General features: G+C 38.3%; 2 protein-coding genes across 5 annotated transcripts in view; both read left to right on the top strand.

Annotated features, from left to right (window-relative positions):
- The window catches only part of LOC145487121 (uncharacterized), a 29,710-nt gene extending 26,088 nt beyond the window's left edge, over positions 1 to 3,622 (top strand). For all 4 annotated transcript variants that reach the window (XM_081465844.1, XM_081465845.1, XM_081465847.1 and 1 more), the window contains 2 exons: positions 1,503 to 1,633; positions 3,530 to 3,622. In XM_081465844.1, coding sequence (XP_081321970.1) covers positions 1,503 to 1,590 — 88 coding nt within the window. In that variant the 3' untranslated portion in view covers positions 1,591 to 1,633; positions 3,530 to 3,622. The remainder of the gene's footprint in view (positions 1 to 1,502; positions 1,634 to 3,529) is intronic.
- The window catches only part of LOC145487093 (ankyrin-1-like), a 35,289-nt gene continuing 22,733 nt past the window's right edge, over positions 3,577 to 16,132 (top strand). The window contains exons 1-5 of the mRNA XM_081465817.1: positions 3,577 to 3,659; positions 4,458 to 4,580; positions 9,379 to 9,430; positions 10,877 to 11,220; positions 12,238 to 12,476. Of these exons, the coding sequence (XP_081321943.1) occupies positions 3,632 to 3,659; positions 4,458 to 4,580; positions 9,379 to 9,430; positions 10,877 to 11,220; positions 12,238 to 12,476 (786 nt within the window). The 5' untranslated portion in view covers positions 3,577 to 3,631. The remainder of the gene's footprint in view (positions 3,660 to 4,457; positions 4,581 to 9,378; positions 9,431 to 10,876; positions 11,221 to 12,237; positions 12,477 to 16,132) is intronic.

The following is a 16,132-nucleotide window of genomic DNA, read 5'->3' on the forward strand; positions in this document are numbered from 1 at the left end:
TTTTGTACATGTTCTCACTTTCCTCTGATATAGATTCATGCCAGTCCTTATTTTTTGATCGGGATCATTTGCGGTCCAATATGGGGATCATTTCCGGTCCGGGATCATTTGCGGTTCAATTTGGGGATCATTTGCGGACCCGTACACTGCTGCGTATTTTCGTCAGTTCTAAGGGAGTCCATTTGTTGGACCTTTCACAGGCATTGTTGCTTCCGTGACACTTCAGTTGACGCTTGCAAATATAATTCAGTCATTCCGTGCAAAAATTAACTTTTTTCTTGTTGAAAGATGCTATACTGAACTGTCAAATAACCAGGCTAAACAACCTGTCCTTTTCCAGCAAGACAGCTTATTGCTCTGAAGTACAGTAGGCATGTTTTTCTTCAGTTACGCTTCAGTTGACGCTTTCGTAGATATTTCAGTTCGTGTACAGCACTACTTCCTTCTTGCTCGTTGATGCTATACTGAACGGCTAAATATCCAGATTTAACCACTTTTCCTTCATCCCTGCACACCACGAGAGGTCCGCACTCGTAACTTTGTGGTTTTCAGTGGATAAAGTGAATCTGTGCTCTTCATTTTAAATAAGTTACTGCAGTGAAACTCATCGCCAAAAGGTTGTTGCGGTTTTTTTTTTTTTTTTTTTTTTTTGTGGCAACTGTTTGTTTTACTAACTTCCTTCAAAAATGTTGTATCGCTTTGTTTTTGTTTCGGTTGCGAACAGTGTCTGCCATTTTTTCATCGTTTTAAATAGCACTGAGGCAGGCAGTCAGCCATGTTGGTCTAAAAGTTAGAACATCGTGACTTGCTTCGTTGATTAATTTATCTTTAAAAGCAAAAGGACACCACCTTTGCTAAACGTTCTAATCGAAAAATGCTGTTAAAATTCTAACTTTCTGATTAGAAACAGTTGAGTATTTTAAACTTTTGCCAGGCATGAAAAAAATATACTGATATACTTTTGAACTGAATTACATTTTGCGGCATAAAATCAATGTTAACTGTTGACGCCTTCAAATATTCCGCCAGGCTTCTGGCAGAAAGCTGTACTCGGAGAAGTAATGGTGGAGAGAGAGATGTATGTGAATTTTTTTAATAAACATTGGTTTATGAGTACGGAGTTCTGGCAAGGCCTGCTGCGTAATTTCGTTTCTAAGGGAGTCCATTTATTTGAACTTTCGTAGGCATTGTTTTCTTCCATGAAACTTCAGTTAACGCTTGCAATTATATTTCAGTCATTCCGTGTATAGTTTAACTTTCTTCTTGTTGGATGATGTTATACGGAACAGTCAAATAATCAGGTTAAATAGCCTGTCCTTTTCCAGCAAAACGAACAGATTAGTGCTCTGAGGTAGAATAGGCATGTTTTTCCCCAGTTACGCTTAAGTTGACACCTGCATAGATATTTCATGTCGTTTACGGTTCTGCTTCCTCCTTGGTCAGTGATGCCATACAGAAAACGCCAAATATCCAGACTTAACCGCCTTTCCTTCACTCCTTAGTTTTCACGTCTTAACAAGCCGCAAGAAGTCCATCCTTGTAACTTTTGTGATTTTCAGTGGATACAGTGAATCTGTTCTCTTCCTTTAGGATATTTGGGATAAGTTACTGCAGTGAAACACATCTCTAAAAGGTTAGTGCGTTTGTTTTTCACAACTAGTACTCGTTTTACTAATGTTCGTTATAACATAACTGAAGCAAAGCGCGCGCTCTGATTGCTTAATTCAGCGTCTACTATTTGCCCCTGGGTGCACGCTGCTGACGTGTGTGCTAACGTTTACAAAGCAAATCTTTTGACAGACATTGTTTCCAAAGTAATGGCCAACGTCCTTCTGCCAGAAATGCGAAACTGTCTTCACAGTTGTCTGAAGATGAAACTTTATCGAGTTACTGGTGTGCAGTCGGTTGTCATGAATGAATCTTCGCGCGCTTGTTTTCTCTTGTCATGTAAGACTACACGAACATTTTTTTGTGATGTAGCTCAACAAAAGGACTTCTGTTGTTCCAATGTCTCAATGTTATGTCATAAAACAAATGTTAAACGCCATAGCGTGCACTATTGAGTTATGGATACACTTGGGAGGTTTGCTAAGCACTCAAGAAGCTAGAGTCGCACGAGGCTATCGCCTCGTGCGACTCTTACGCTTCTTTAGTGCTTAGCAACCTCCCGCGTGCAGCCATAACTCAATAGCACACGCTATGGCGTTTACCATTTGTTAATTAATAATCAAACCTCGGCTCGATTTTTTTTTTTCGGTCGTGAACAATTTATGTCTTATCTTTTAAATCGATAAGCATATGGGCGCATAGTGATACTCGGTTGAAATTGTGGGCAGCCTCCTTGACGTGAGAGCTGGAAGAATACCAATTTTCGTGTTAATGTATCCGTTAAAACAACGAAAGCATAATAACAGTGTTACGTTCACATTCTCAAGAAGGCTGCTCTCGGAGACTGATGTAATAGTAATAGTAATAGCAATAGCAATAGCAATAGGAGTAGCAATAGCAATAGCAATAGCAATAGCAATAGGAGTAGCAGTAGCAGCAGCAACAGTAATAGTAATTGTAATAGTAATAGTAATGGTGGAGGTAATGCAGGTATATATGTAATTTTTATAACTTGTTGGTACATGTATATGGAGTTCTGTAAAGACCTATGCCCTTTAAGGGGAGGCCATATATTTGACCTTTCTATGCTTGCTGTCAACATCGTTTGTCTCCATGAAGCTTACCTTTAAACCATACCATTTGGTGAACAATTTAACAACATAGACTTGCCATGGGAAATACTATAACCTATAATCACCATAGAGCCTAAACGTGGCCTTTCGGCGAAAAATGTGATGATGGCAGAGGTCGTATCACTATCGCACAGTAAACTAGGAATACGTTCCGATCTATAGTAGTAAAACAGTCCAATTGTCTGGGTCAAGGACAGGAATCGGCCAGCCTGTCATTGCAAATCAAAGTTGCATTTTATCATTGCACAAACCACAAATTCTCTATTTTCCAATTCTCCGCAATTCACTCTGTTTCACCTCAAATTTTGCATAAACTATTGCTGTGAAATGCTCTTGAAAATATGCAGACCTCCCAAGAGCATTTTACAACAATAGTTTATGCAAAATTTTGTGGGCAAAGACATTTAATTATGGGGAATTGGGAAATAGAGAATTTGTCTGATTTCTCTTCCACGGAAATTAACACCAATACATAAATTACATAGACATAAATTGCAAAACGTAGATAAATTTCTTTTTCCCACCAATAAATAAATAAATAAATGAACGAATGAATGAATGAATAAATAAATCAATCAATAGATAAATAAAGTGCTTGCAAGCTCAAGCGAGGTGAAGCCGACCACGTTCAGCTGATAAAAAACTTAAATGGTGAAAGTGGTTCTTAACTAACAGTAAATTCACTCTTGAATATCATAATCCAAATGCAATCTCTGTAACAAACAGAAGCATATATGCTTCTGTAACAACTGAAAGGCTCAGTAAATATTTCTTTTGTTCCTTCACAGGCTCGTGGAACGAACTTTGTCCCCCTACTAGTCAAATGAAAGATTTTGTTTAGAAGTTGGAATTTCTATGATCTCAAGAAGGTACTGAGATAAAAGTCAAGGATGGCAGAAGACAATACCGCAGATGAAGGTCAGTTATGATAGCATCCAACAAGAGTATTTCACTCTGCATGTTTTCAATAGATTATTCGATTCATTTGGTTGAAATTCTTAGATTGGACGTCAAAAAAACACAATCGCGCGTGCATTGCTTTGGAAAGGGAAACTTGCTCTTGATATTTGGCTTGAAAATACATAAAATAGTAGTTGTTGGACTGCAACTCTTTGACTATTCCGACTCTTCGAAAACTAAGCTGCGCAGTGTATTAAGTAGCAAATTTTGAAAAGATCATTTTCTTATTCTCGCTATTGGACTGGAATTAGCTTGCAACTGACGCTAATGCGGCGAGTCTTTACCGAAAGATTTTTATTTTTTTTGATGATATTCCGTCGCACTAGTAGAGTAGAAGATCTGAATTTCTTGAGGTTGGACGCGCATGTCTAACGCGTCTTTAGATAATTAGAGTCATTTGCCTGAAAGTGGCGTGATATGAGATAATCACTAGTGGAAATGTACATTTACATTTGAGGCTTTGACTTTGTCCTGATGTAAGTCGCTGAGATGTCTACAGAAAAAAAAAAATGCTTATCATTCGGCCATCCTAGTCAGTGATTCATCCAGTTTAATTACTTGCCAGGTGAAGGTAAAAAATAACAGTTGAGTCAACCATGCTCTCAGGGCAGCATTTCGGTTGTACTTGCATTGATATACGGCTGTATTCTTCGCTCCACTTGCTATTAGCTAGGTGAAAACATTTTTTTGTCGTTTATAGTTTTTACACAACCTTAATTAATTGAATATCGTGGTTTTAATTCCTTTTTACAACAGATGTTCCAAAGCTTGCACCAAGTAGCCTTCCACCAGATGTTATGACGGCGGTCCTCAAACAGTCCACGGCTGCAAATGACAATCAAACCAGTGGAGAGCTGAGTGTAATGAGGTTTGACCAAGGTAACTATTAGAGTTGCGAAACTTATAGGGCCACTGTTGTTCCCAAGACTTTGAAACGTCACGGGCTGAAAGACCAATGGAATCCTGGCTAAAATAATGGTCTGTTGAAAATTAATATTATTCTAGTTTCTTCACAGAGCGTTGATCTCAATTTTCATTTTTATAAATCACTTTTAAAATGATTATTATCGCGACCGTTTTGCCGGAAAATGCAGCAAAATCCCATGATTACCGAAGCACTTTCATGAGTATAACTTCAAAAATTCAAAACCCAAAAACATATTTTTATTGATGGAAACCAAGAGATTATCAAGGTAAGAGAGTGAATTCCCCATATAGGTCTTATACCCAAGGTAATCCCTCAAAGTACACAAGTTCTTCAGAGGACGTTACTCGCGCGATGCGTGGACAGCCGAAGCGACTTTCTCGAAACTACCTGAGACGAAATGGCCGGCGGGAACGTCATTGTATATGTTTTGATTTCGTTTCATAGCAGAGATGTTTTCTGCGCTCCCAGCCGTCTTTTTGTTCAGCCGGGCTTTCGTTTGTTTTGTGCTCGTTTGGCTGTTCTTTATTTGGTCGTTTATTCGGTTCTAGGGGGTTTAATTAAGCAAACTTTAACGGCAACGGCAACGAGTACTGTCAAATCGAAACAAAGAGCGTTGTGGAAGTGCTGTGTATTTCTTTGCCATTGTTAACAAGGGGTCACAAAACAACAACGTGAAATAGCCACACTCTGCATATTCGAGAGAACATAAACTATAGGACGGCCAATAATTAAATTTCTTTCTCAAATTTTGACGCTGTCCTACATATTCTGTTTGGGATATTTCTGACAGTATAGACAAACTGAATGAATCTAAATTCTCGCGAGATTCGTAGGTTGAATATTAAGTCGTTGTCTTTGGCGTTGTTGCCGTTGCTACTTAAACTGCTTTTGCTACTTGGGTAGCGCGCGTCTGCCTGCACTTTCGATCATCTGTTTGTTCGGTTACCTAGCTTGTGTTTGGGTGTTTGTTTGCTTTGCACTCGTTTGTCTAAATATTTATCTGCCGTTGATTCAGTTGTTACTGTTTGTGCAGTGAACATCCGTCGCTTATTTAAACTCCTATTAAAGTTTCGAAATTTATTAAGATATACCGAGAGCCGAAGCTCTTTGCTTGTAATCAAAATATTAAAGAAGACATCCCCACAACGTTGGAGGTTTTCCTTTGCTTTGAAACGAAACGAAACGACATAAACAGATCCTCCACGATATCATCCACGCAACGCGCGAGTAATATCCTTGGAAGAACTGAGTGTTATGTCTAAAAATAATACCTTGGGTATAAGGCCTATATGGGGGATTCACTCTCTTACCTTGATAGTCTCTTGTAGAAACCTAAAAATACTGGCCGAGTTTTGTTATGTAAGTTAACCGAAGCTGCAAAAGGGGTGTTATAATAAGCTACGCAAGCACTAGGTGGTGAAAATTTCGTTGTTTTATGTTGTGCTATGTTGAAAAAAAAAAAATAAATAAATAAATAAAAATAATTTTAATTTGCATTTCTTTCAACAATTTACGTAATATCTTGGAGCTGTACGAACAATTTGTTTACGAAAGAAGGTACTTGGTGAAACTTTTAGCACAGCTTTAATCCAAAATGCTGCAAAATGGCCTTTGAGGCTTCTTGCTCTGTGCCAAAGAGATTTTTTTTAAATTTCATTTGTTATTATTATTATTTTTTTTATAAATTTAGATTTGGTACCAATTTGGAAGAACGTAGTGACGCCTATGCGAAAAAAGTAAACGTTCTCAATTTTGCGGACTCAATTTAATCGAGTAAGAAAGTCATCCCACCACGAATACGTAATTGTACACAAGAGACGAATAAAACTCATGATCACCAGGAAGTTGTTCAGAGGCCACCATCAGGAAAAGCAAAATAACTTAACAGGTTGCATGTCAAAACTCTTTTAAACTATTAAAGGAGAAGGTCACTCCAAAAACTTTGTATTTTATTCCATCACCAATAAAACAGTTCACATTGAGTTGAGTTACTCACCGTTGTCTTAGCTTCTGAAGTGGATGGGATCCCAATGAGAAAGAAGTGAAAAGTTCGACACTGGGGAGCCGCCATTTTGAAAGGATCTTGAAGGCCTGGCTGCATATCCGTGACATCATTCCGTCTGAGAGTGTTTGTTTCTTTGAGCTTTAGTATGGCTGCTCTTGAAGCCAGAACGTGCTAGTGATTCCGCGGGAGATAATAATCAAGTTGAATTGAATGATCGGTTGGAAAATGCTCTGTGGTGCCCATGTGAGAGATGTGCAGCCAACCGACGCAAAGAGAATGTGTTTGTTGCCGAGAACAGCCGGAGTAGGTCATCCAAGATGGAAGGTACATTTTTAGGTACAATTGCAATGGACGCAACTAGTGGAAGAGGAGGTTTATTTTTAATTGTAGATTGCTCTTAGAATTGAACTGGTGGCTTAAATAAATCCTCAGTTTAGTGCTTGTGATCTGATTTGTCTTCATTTTTATGTTACTGGCAGTTCAATGCGGAGGGAGTTCTGGTATCGCAGAAACTGACGAGTTTTCAGTGGTGTGTTTAAATCAGGCGGATGCTTTTCTCCTCACAAGTCTGTGTTTTTACTTATAAGATTTGGATACTTTTTGCTCGTGCTCGTAAGTTTTTGTCTAGGTTTCTTTGCACTTATGGACTACGTGGACTCGTAAAATACGCAGTGACTTTACATGTAAGATGCGAAGTGAAATCGACGTCTTTAACTTGAAATGTGAAATTGATGACAATCCTTATCAGTACCTAAGATTTTTTGTGAGAATTATAATTTGTATTGTTGGAAAGCATATGTTATAAATTTTGGATAGAAGAAAAAAAGTATATATACAACTTTTACATACGTAAACCAGCGGAAGGAAAATTGACTCTGCAAGTGTGTTTTTTTGTATCGCATGTGTCGTGTTTACTGGCATCGTTAGTTGACAAAGCATGCAGTAAGATTACAGCTTCATTTTTCACCGTAGCACTGCTTTCATTAGCAACTGTAATTCCCAAAAATAATGTAAATGAAAAAAAAAAAAAAAAACAAACAAAAAAAAACCGTCCTTAATTAATGATGAAATTGAAAACAAATTGCAACACATTTCAGACAAAATATTATTTACATGCGAATATGGGATTTCGCTAGAGCAGGACTTGTTATCGGTAATTGTCGATATATAGGTAGGACTGATGTACAATTACTTCTTCCGATTGTATTTCAAATCAGATTAGACAGCATTTAAAATTTGTAAGTATTTTAACTCGCCCCTGGCTGTCAAGGCCGATTATTAAACACGCTCTGAGTTTTCGGCTCACACAAAAGCCGGATTTGTAAATCGAAAAAATGCTTTTCCAATAAAATAAAACCGAAGCGGTTAGTCTGACATGTAATTTTAAAGATATCTGCAGGGCATTTGAAGTTCCCACGGTACCCTAAGAAATTTAATAAATTCACCCAAAAAAAATGCGTGAAGTCGCTATGCATCAATGAACACGAAAACACGAAAAACGTTGCGCCAGTCTACGAAAAATAATGATCAAAGCTTGCAATATGGAAGCTTTTTTATAAATACTGGGAAGACTGGTAAATGAAGAATTGAATTTCATTCAGCCATTCAAAAAAGGCGGCAAACTGATATATACATGCAAAACCCGTGATTCAAGCCGTTTTAGCGTCTTTTCGTTAAAATATATTAAGCCTGAAGGGTTGAAAATTTTTGGCGACTAAAATACTTGTGCTGGTGACCAAACCTGAAAACTTAGGGGTCAGCTGGCCCCAAGGTTTTTCTTGAAATTCGAGTCCCCATCCAACTAGGAGCTTCAATTTCTTGGGCAGAAATAATATTTACCAAATCAAGTCAACGACAGTTCTGCCGGGCAAAAATATCTTAAAAAAATGAAAAGTATAACTGATATATAGTTACCCCTTTTCGTTCCTTGCGATGCGTCGTTCGCTTGCAATGCGTGCCTTTACAAGGGCCCTCCGTTGAAAAATTGTCGGAAGGCATTTTTCAATGACCTACTTCTTGTGTTTCCACCCACAAGCTCAAATCGATATTCAGTGTTGTCAGTCGTCTATGAAATGCTCGTTGTACACATACACATTTTTTAGTTTTTTTGGCATGAATCTCTCATCCCGACGTAGCTGTTCGATCCACTTCTTTGGCAATTTTTTGTTCTTTGCAGGCAAATTAAGGAAAGTCACTCCTCTTTCCCTAACCTTTTCGGTTCGGGTTTTACAGCCCAGGGCCCAACATTTTAGCTCACAACTGAATAAACGAATTTAGAACAGAAAGGGAGAACTTTAGCCTTTGAGCTTCGCGTCAATTCGGACTGAATGACGTCATGGATATGCGGCCTGGCTTTCAAGATTCTTTCAAAATGGTTGCTCCCAGTGTCAAACTTTTCACTTCTTTTTCATTGGGATCGCATCCACTTCAGAAGCTAAAGCAACGGTGAGTAACTCAACTCAATGTGAAATTTTTATTGGTGATGGAAAAAAATGCAAAGTTTTTGGAGTGACCTTTTCCTTTAAAGACAGACACCCAGTAACAACATTCACATTTTCCGCGGACAGGTCTTCTGAAGTTTATTTTATTTTCATTTATTAAGCAGCTTGTTTTCTAGATGACGTACGTAGACACAGTGTTTGCATGTCATTTGATCACTAAACTTTCTGGGAAAACATAATTTAAAGTAGACAGAAATGACTGGCATATCAATGTTGTTCTTGATAAGACACTTTTGTTTTTAGTTTTCGCAGCCTCACGTTTTCCAGAAGACGCTCCAAAGACTATAATCTTCGAGTAAGTACAGTTTTCACCATGCAGCATGAATACATTGCCAATGAGTGCCAAAAATATCTTCCCGACACGAAAATTTTTAGAACAGCTTCAACCAGTTTGAGATAATTTTTTTTGCGAGCCCTGAGGCGGATAGCCGAGTGGTTCCGCAGACTACTTTGACAAAGTTATACCGAAATTCATTGACAATAACAGCACGGACGCATGAAAAATTGACGTCAATTTTTTTTTACGATAACAATTTGTGAAATTGTCCTCCCTCGCTCGCTTACGCATCGCATAAACTGTAAATTCATGTGTCTGTCTGCTTATTGACAATGAAAATTAGCCAATGAGCATTCGAGTATTTCTGTAGTTGTCGTAAAATACCAACTTATAGCTAAAGACACCTGCAAATTTTGATTTCCAACTCGTGAAAACTTTCTTCAAGAGCAATGTCCAACAAGTATGTTGAACTAAATTTTGAAAAGGATTCGACTGATAAGATCGGCTATAGTTGACACAGCAGACCCTTTTAAGATAATAACTAATAAGGTATTACGTTGGGAATAGAGTGGTTTTCAACTGAGTGTCGAAAGTAATCAGACACTTACTTTGGTTTTGGTTTTGGTTTTACTACGGTTTGAAATTGGCTGAGAACTCTAATTGGTCAGTAATTGGTTTGGTTTTGGTTTTACTACACTAAATTGAAAACCGCTCTAACGCCCATAGAGCAGTTTTCAATTGAGTGTCAAAAATAATTCTTACCACAATTGCTACTAATCTCGCAATCTGATTGGCTAATTTGCCGTTGTCCATAAAAGTCCAGACAGTGCTGCTCGCGTCAATGTGTCACGCAATGCTTTTTTCAGATCGCACTCTAGAAAAAATTGTCTTTGACGTTGATATTGTGGTAGAAAACAAATCGAATGTGGTTTGGCGTTGTCTGTACTCTTATCGAGAACTATACGCGTCATCACAGTGGTCAAAATTTGTTGTGGACTCACGCGGCTGCGGCTCGTGAGTCCAAAACATTTTGACAACTGTGATGACGCTTATCTTTGTCGATAAGAGTACAGACCACGCTAGACCACATTCTATTTGTTAAAAGATGATTACTTCTGCTTTGGTTTTGGTTTTACTACGACTTGAGAGTGGCTAAGCGGTCTAATTGGTAAGTAATTGGTTTCGATTTGGTTTTACGACACTCAGTTGAAAACCGTTCCATAAGAAATTCCCTGTTATTCTATTATATGGAATGAAGTAAAGTCAGTAACGGATTCCTATAAAAGTTCGCACATTTACTAAACTCGGCACAGCAAATTGATCTGTGAAGGTGTTTATTTGTTTACGAAACATTGTTGAGACGTAATCGAAATGGTCCCCACTAAACAACCAGCTAAACTCATTCCAGACCCTCTACTATAAATAATAAACATTTATGTTTTTTTTTTTCTATTTCCCAAACAGAGAGACAATTGCCGAGGAAGGTGCCACGTGCGACTTCAGAGAAAGCGGTGTTTGCATAAAATTTTCTCCTAAAGCGGTGCCGGAAGTCAAACGGATCACATGTTCATCGTGGCGTCCCAGTGCTGTCTCACTGCCTCTTAAAGGTGATGAATCATTGGTCAGCAGCGTAATAGAACTTGCCTGCGATGATCCACTAGGTGTTAACTTTACTGGTGTTACCGTGGCCTTGTTGCACAGTGCAACTGACTTGGGAGGATACGAACTGGTGATGAAAGAACAGACTGACTCAGAGAACAACATTTGGAAGAATTTGAATACTTCAAACGTAATTTGGGATTCACAAGGTATATTGCTCGTAATTTAACAAGTGAAAAAGCGTTAATGCGTCCGTTGTTCAAAACAATTGGAGATATTGAAGAGTCTCGTAAAACCTTGCGAAGGCAGGCATTGTACTTTTATTATTTGAATATGCCTCCGACGGTCAGGAAAGTCGCGCGATTCACGCGCCTAAAGTGGCATGAGCGTGAAGATTACTGGATATTTTGTCTGCTAGCTACCCTGTTCAGACGTTTTATTGTATAGTTGGAGCGCTTTAAAAAAAAACGAAACAAAAAAAAAAAACAAGAACAAAAACAAAAACAAAAACAAAAAGAGAAAACAAAGAAACAAAAACAACTAATCAACAAACCGAGAGAGAGAGAGAGAGAGAGAGAGAGAGAGAGAGAGAGAGAGATAAAGAGAAAGGGAGCTCGAGTTGTTTATTTTTAACGATCACCATCTCCCATAGTTACAAAGCAAAGTTATGAGGTCTTTGTTACAGAATTGGTGTACAATTTAGGGAGTCTTTTAATCAACCAAAAGTTCCCTAACTTTGCAAACAGGGTTAAACGGCGCGAAGAATTTTTTTAGAAAGTTTCCAAATATATCTGGAAATACATATTTGGGGAAAAATCAGAAACGTTTGAAAATTGGGATACACCTCGCGCGCTTCGCCTCTGGAAATTTCCAAAAATGCAAACGTGAAATTTTATGCTATGGTGGAGAGCGTCGTAGCTCACACTATCACATGTATCATTTATCGAGGCAAAATTTCTCACAACGTTTTTCTGTTACGTTAAAATGAAAATAAAATATTAAGCTTCTGAAATGATTTGTAAGTGGGACAGCCTTAATAATTTTCAGACCCAAACAGTCGGAAAAAGTTTGAGTACCCATCTTGTAAAGGGGTATGCATCCAGTACTGTGCTGCACTTGGAGGAGATTGAACTCTATCACGCTGTGTGACAATAGTACAGTAACCGCATATAAAAATGGGATGGCTACAACATATGATATTTCTTATTTACATCTGTTTATCTTAGAGTCTCTGCGTGAAAATTGTGAAAGGCAAAGTGCTTTACAGTCTGTCCAAGCTACAATAACGAGCTTTTCTCTGTACGCTGTGATCTGTCGTCTCAAGTCTTACAAATTCTCATTCGACGCGTCAATGGAAAGTCCCGAGTTGACTTGTCAAGTCCCAAGTCCAGTTTCTGAGTGTTCGGATGTGAGTGTGACAATTCCCAGAAAGTCTTTGCGAGAAGATGTAGAATTGACAATGAAGGTAAGAGAACATTATTGGGAATTTAAAACGTTCTTTGTCAGTTTAATGCTTTACAAGGGACCGCTCATTACTTATACATAGAGGTAAGGATTAGAGGAAATTACGAGATGAGATAAAATAAAAATAAAAGTATTAGGAGACAATTCTTTACCTCCATGAACTGTGAATTTTACATCGAAACTTTACAATTGTCTCGTGATTTATTTCAAATTCCGCCCTACCATCGAATAATGTCACACAGGTTTACTGCCATCATGTAACAAAAAAGAAATAAAGTCAACGAGCACAACTCTGACACAATGACAAACTGATAAAAATGGTCAAGTAAAAGTAATTTGTTTTTAGGTAGAAATGGACCTGCATGTAGTTTGTTTAGTTTACGATCCGTCTAACATTAGAAAAGATAATTTGGTTTTATCAACTGGGTTGATAATGTGAATTGGCCACCGTAGAGATTCGAAAGTTGACGTTTCGAGTGTTAGCCCTTCGTCGAAGCGAATCGAGGAATTGTGGGTTGTGTGTGGTTTATATACAGAAAGATGGAGCTACGCTAATTGTTGGTGCATGGTAACGTGTAGAACAACGGAATAAATTAGTTGAATGAAAAGCGTTCGTTGATACCGTGAGGATTAAGAGTGTCGATTTTAAAAATAAATTTTTGTTCTAGAGTTTTGCGGATTTCTGTGCTTCCTTGATGTAGGGAAAGGCCGCAGACTGCCATATGTTACTTAGAATGATTGGGGAGATTAAAGTGTCTCGCGACCGGCTTAGATGCGTTTTTGTCGTCTTTCTCTACGTCACGAAGGTGTTCTCGGAATCGGTGGCTTAGTCATCTCCCTGTTTCGCCGATTTATAACTTTTTGCAAAGAGTGCAGATTATGCAGTAGACGACATTGGCTGAGGTACAGGTGAAATGATCAGTGATCTTGATGGATCGCTTGGGTTCCGATATTTTCTCAACGTTGCGAATGAAAGGACATGTTTTGCATCGTGCGTGTACGCATTTAAAAGTTCGGCTTGATTACTTGTTTGGAATGCACTTCTGGCTATGTTTTTGTCGCGTGTGAATGAAATTAATGGAGGTTGCGAAAAGATTTTACCTGTATCAGGATCATTTTGAAGTGATTTAACGTTTTTTAGAATGATGGATTTTACTGCGTGGTTTTGAGGGTGAAATGTGAGAGTGAATGGAATTCTATCATTAGTTTTCGTCTGTGACGATTGTAGTGCTGACTGTAGATCAATATTTTGGGCGCGATGATGGCCCGCTTGGACAACAGAAGCAGGATAGCCACGTTTGTCGAAGAAATCGCACCTTTCCTCTGATTTTAAGGAAAAATCAGAGTCACCACTACAAAGACGACGAAGTCCAAGAAACTGAGAATAAGGAATGGAATTCTTGACATGTGATGGATGTGAAGATGAATACAACAAATTACTATGAGAATCTGTGGGTTTGTAGTGCACACTGGCGCATAAACCGTTGCCTTCGATGGAAACTTTGATATCCACAAATGCTAAAGAAGTATCGGAGATTTCTAAGGTATATTTAAGAGCAGGATGAAACGAGTTGACAGCAGTTATAAATTGATTGAGGTCCTCCCTGGTAGAAGAGGTAGTGCCGATACAGTCGTCAATGTAGCGACGGTAGAGTTCAGGTTTGGGGCCGTTGCATTGATTGAAAAATTGGTGTTCAATGTTGCCCACGAAAAGATTGGCGTAGCTGGGTCCCATTTTGGCACCCATGGCCACGCCGTTGATTTGTTTATAATAATCGTCCGCGAATGAAAAACAGTTGAGTGTTAACACATCTAGTTCAGCCAGGTGGAGTAGTGTTTCCGAGCTTGGTTCCTTAACAGTGTGTAAATCAAAAAAGATGTTTGAGGGCTAAAAGACTTTCGCCATTTGGGATGACGATGTAAAGAGATGTAATATCCACGGTTCGCCTAGGAAATTAAAATCGCGAAAAATTTGAAGTGCATGTTGACTGTCTTTAACGTATGACGGTAAAGATCTGACGATAGGTGCCTTAATTTTGTCTAAGTAGCTGGAAATGGGTTCGGTAGGGCAACTACCGGCAGAGACGATAGGCCGACCTGGATTGTTAGGTTTGTGAATATTAGGTAAAAAGTAAATACAGGAAGTTCTTGGAGTTCTAATGATGAAAGTGGTATCAGTAGCCGGCAATTCTTGTTTGACTATAAGGTCGTTAATAGTGCTCTTGACAATTTGTTGGTTAGTGGAAGTGAGATCTTTATCGACTTTAGCATAAAAAGAGGTGTCAGAAAGTTGCGCAAGGCTTCTTTTTGGTAGAAGGCCTACTCTGGGACCTTGAGTCGCCTAAAGTCGCCTAAAGTCACCTAAAGTCGCCTTAAGTCGCCTTAAGTCACCTTAAGTCACCTTAAGTCGCCTTAAGTCGCCTTAAGTCGCCTTAAGTCGCCTTAAGTCGCCTTAAGTCGCCTTAAGTCGCCTTAAGTCGCCTTAAGTCGCCTAAAGTCGCCTTAAGTTGCTATCGGTTACACAATGTTAAAAGGTTTCAACACACTCAAACTGCCTCTGTAGAAGATTATTAGACTTATAACTGTCATTTTAAAGTAAACTCCACTCTAACCCTATGGAGGACGAGGCCGGATGGTCCAATGGTTTGGGCAATGGACCCTATTGGGGATCATTTCATTGTGTTCGTACTGTCATAGTGCCTCTCCTCACCCAGATGTGTAAATGGGTACTGGTTACGGAACATGGGGGCCAGGGTGCAGCAGAGGTAACCTGAATAGGTGTGCTTTTATTATTTTTTTTTTTAACACTCGTTCCCAATGCATTTGAGCCATCTAAAACTCCCCTTAAAGGGTCCCAGTCAGCCAAACTTTTGTTTTTGTTTACAAACAAGAGCTTGGCTTTTTTGTTTTATTCAGAGCATGTCAAAGCAAAGAAAATCACTGTGAAGCTACATGTACTAAAGATAAAGGGACATACTTTGAGGAACACAACTTACAGTAAAGCAACAAGACTTCGCCTCACCATGCAATATCAATAATTTTGATGGCATCGAAAATAGCACGAGCTGACTAGGGTCCATTAAGAAGCTGAGGACCCGACAATTAGTGTATTATACCTCAAATCCGTGGCTTCCTTATACATAAAAAAATCTAATATTATAATTGTTCTGCACCTGTCTAGCCTTCATGTTAGCGGGAATAATTTCTACATGTAGATAATATGTAATTAGAAATGACAATCTGATGTATACTCTCTCACAGATGGCTTTTTATTTCTATTAAGTTTTATTTTTTCTTGTGTTTCATTATAAAAGAGTTAATAACAAAGATGAAGATGACACTCTGTGTTATCATCAGGAAATATATTAAATATGGAATGAAATTATAACAAATGGCTATACTGCAATAATTTCATTTAAGATTATTAATTTTTGTACGATATTACTGAATCAAATCTTCCGAAGACGTACAATTTATAATTAATAAACAGCAACAGTGAGAGTTGTTCCAGATCATCAAGATAAAAAATAAAAATAAAAAATAAAAAAAAAAATAAAAAAAAATAAAAAAAAAACAGAAAGATATTTCTCTGTTAAAGCTCAGTTCTTTCTAGTCACTTTTACACTGAGCAGTAAAAATATGGTCATCCGGAATCAA

The sequence above is a fragment of the Orbicella franksi genome, chromosome 5 (assembly GCF_964199315.1).
Source record: "Orbicella franksi chromosome 5, jaOrbFran1.1, whole genome shotgun sequence".
NCBI lineage: Eukaryota > Metazoa > Cnidaria > Anthozoa > Scleractinia > Merulinidae > Orbicella > Orbicella franksi.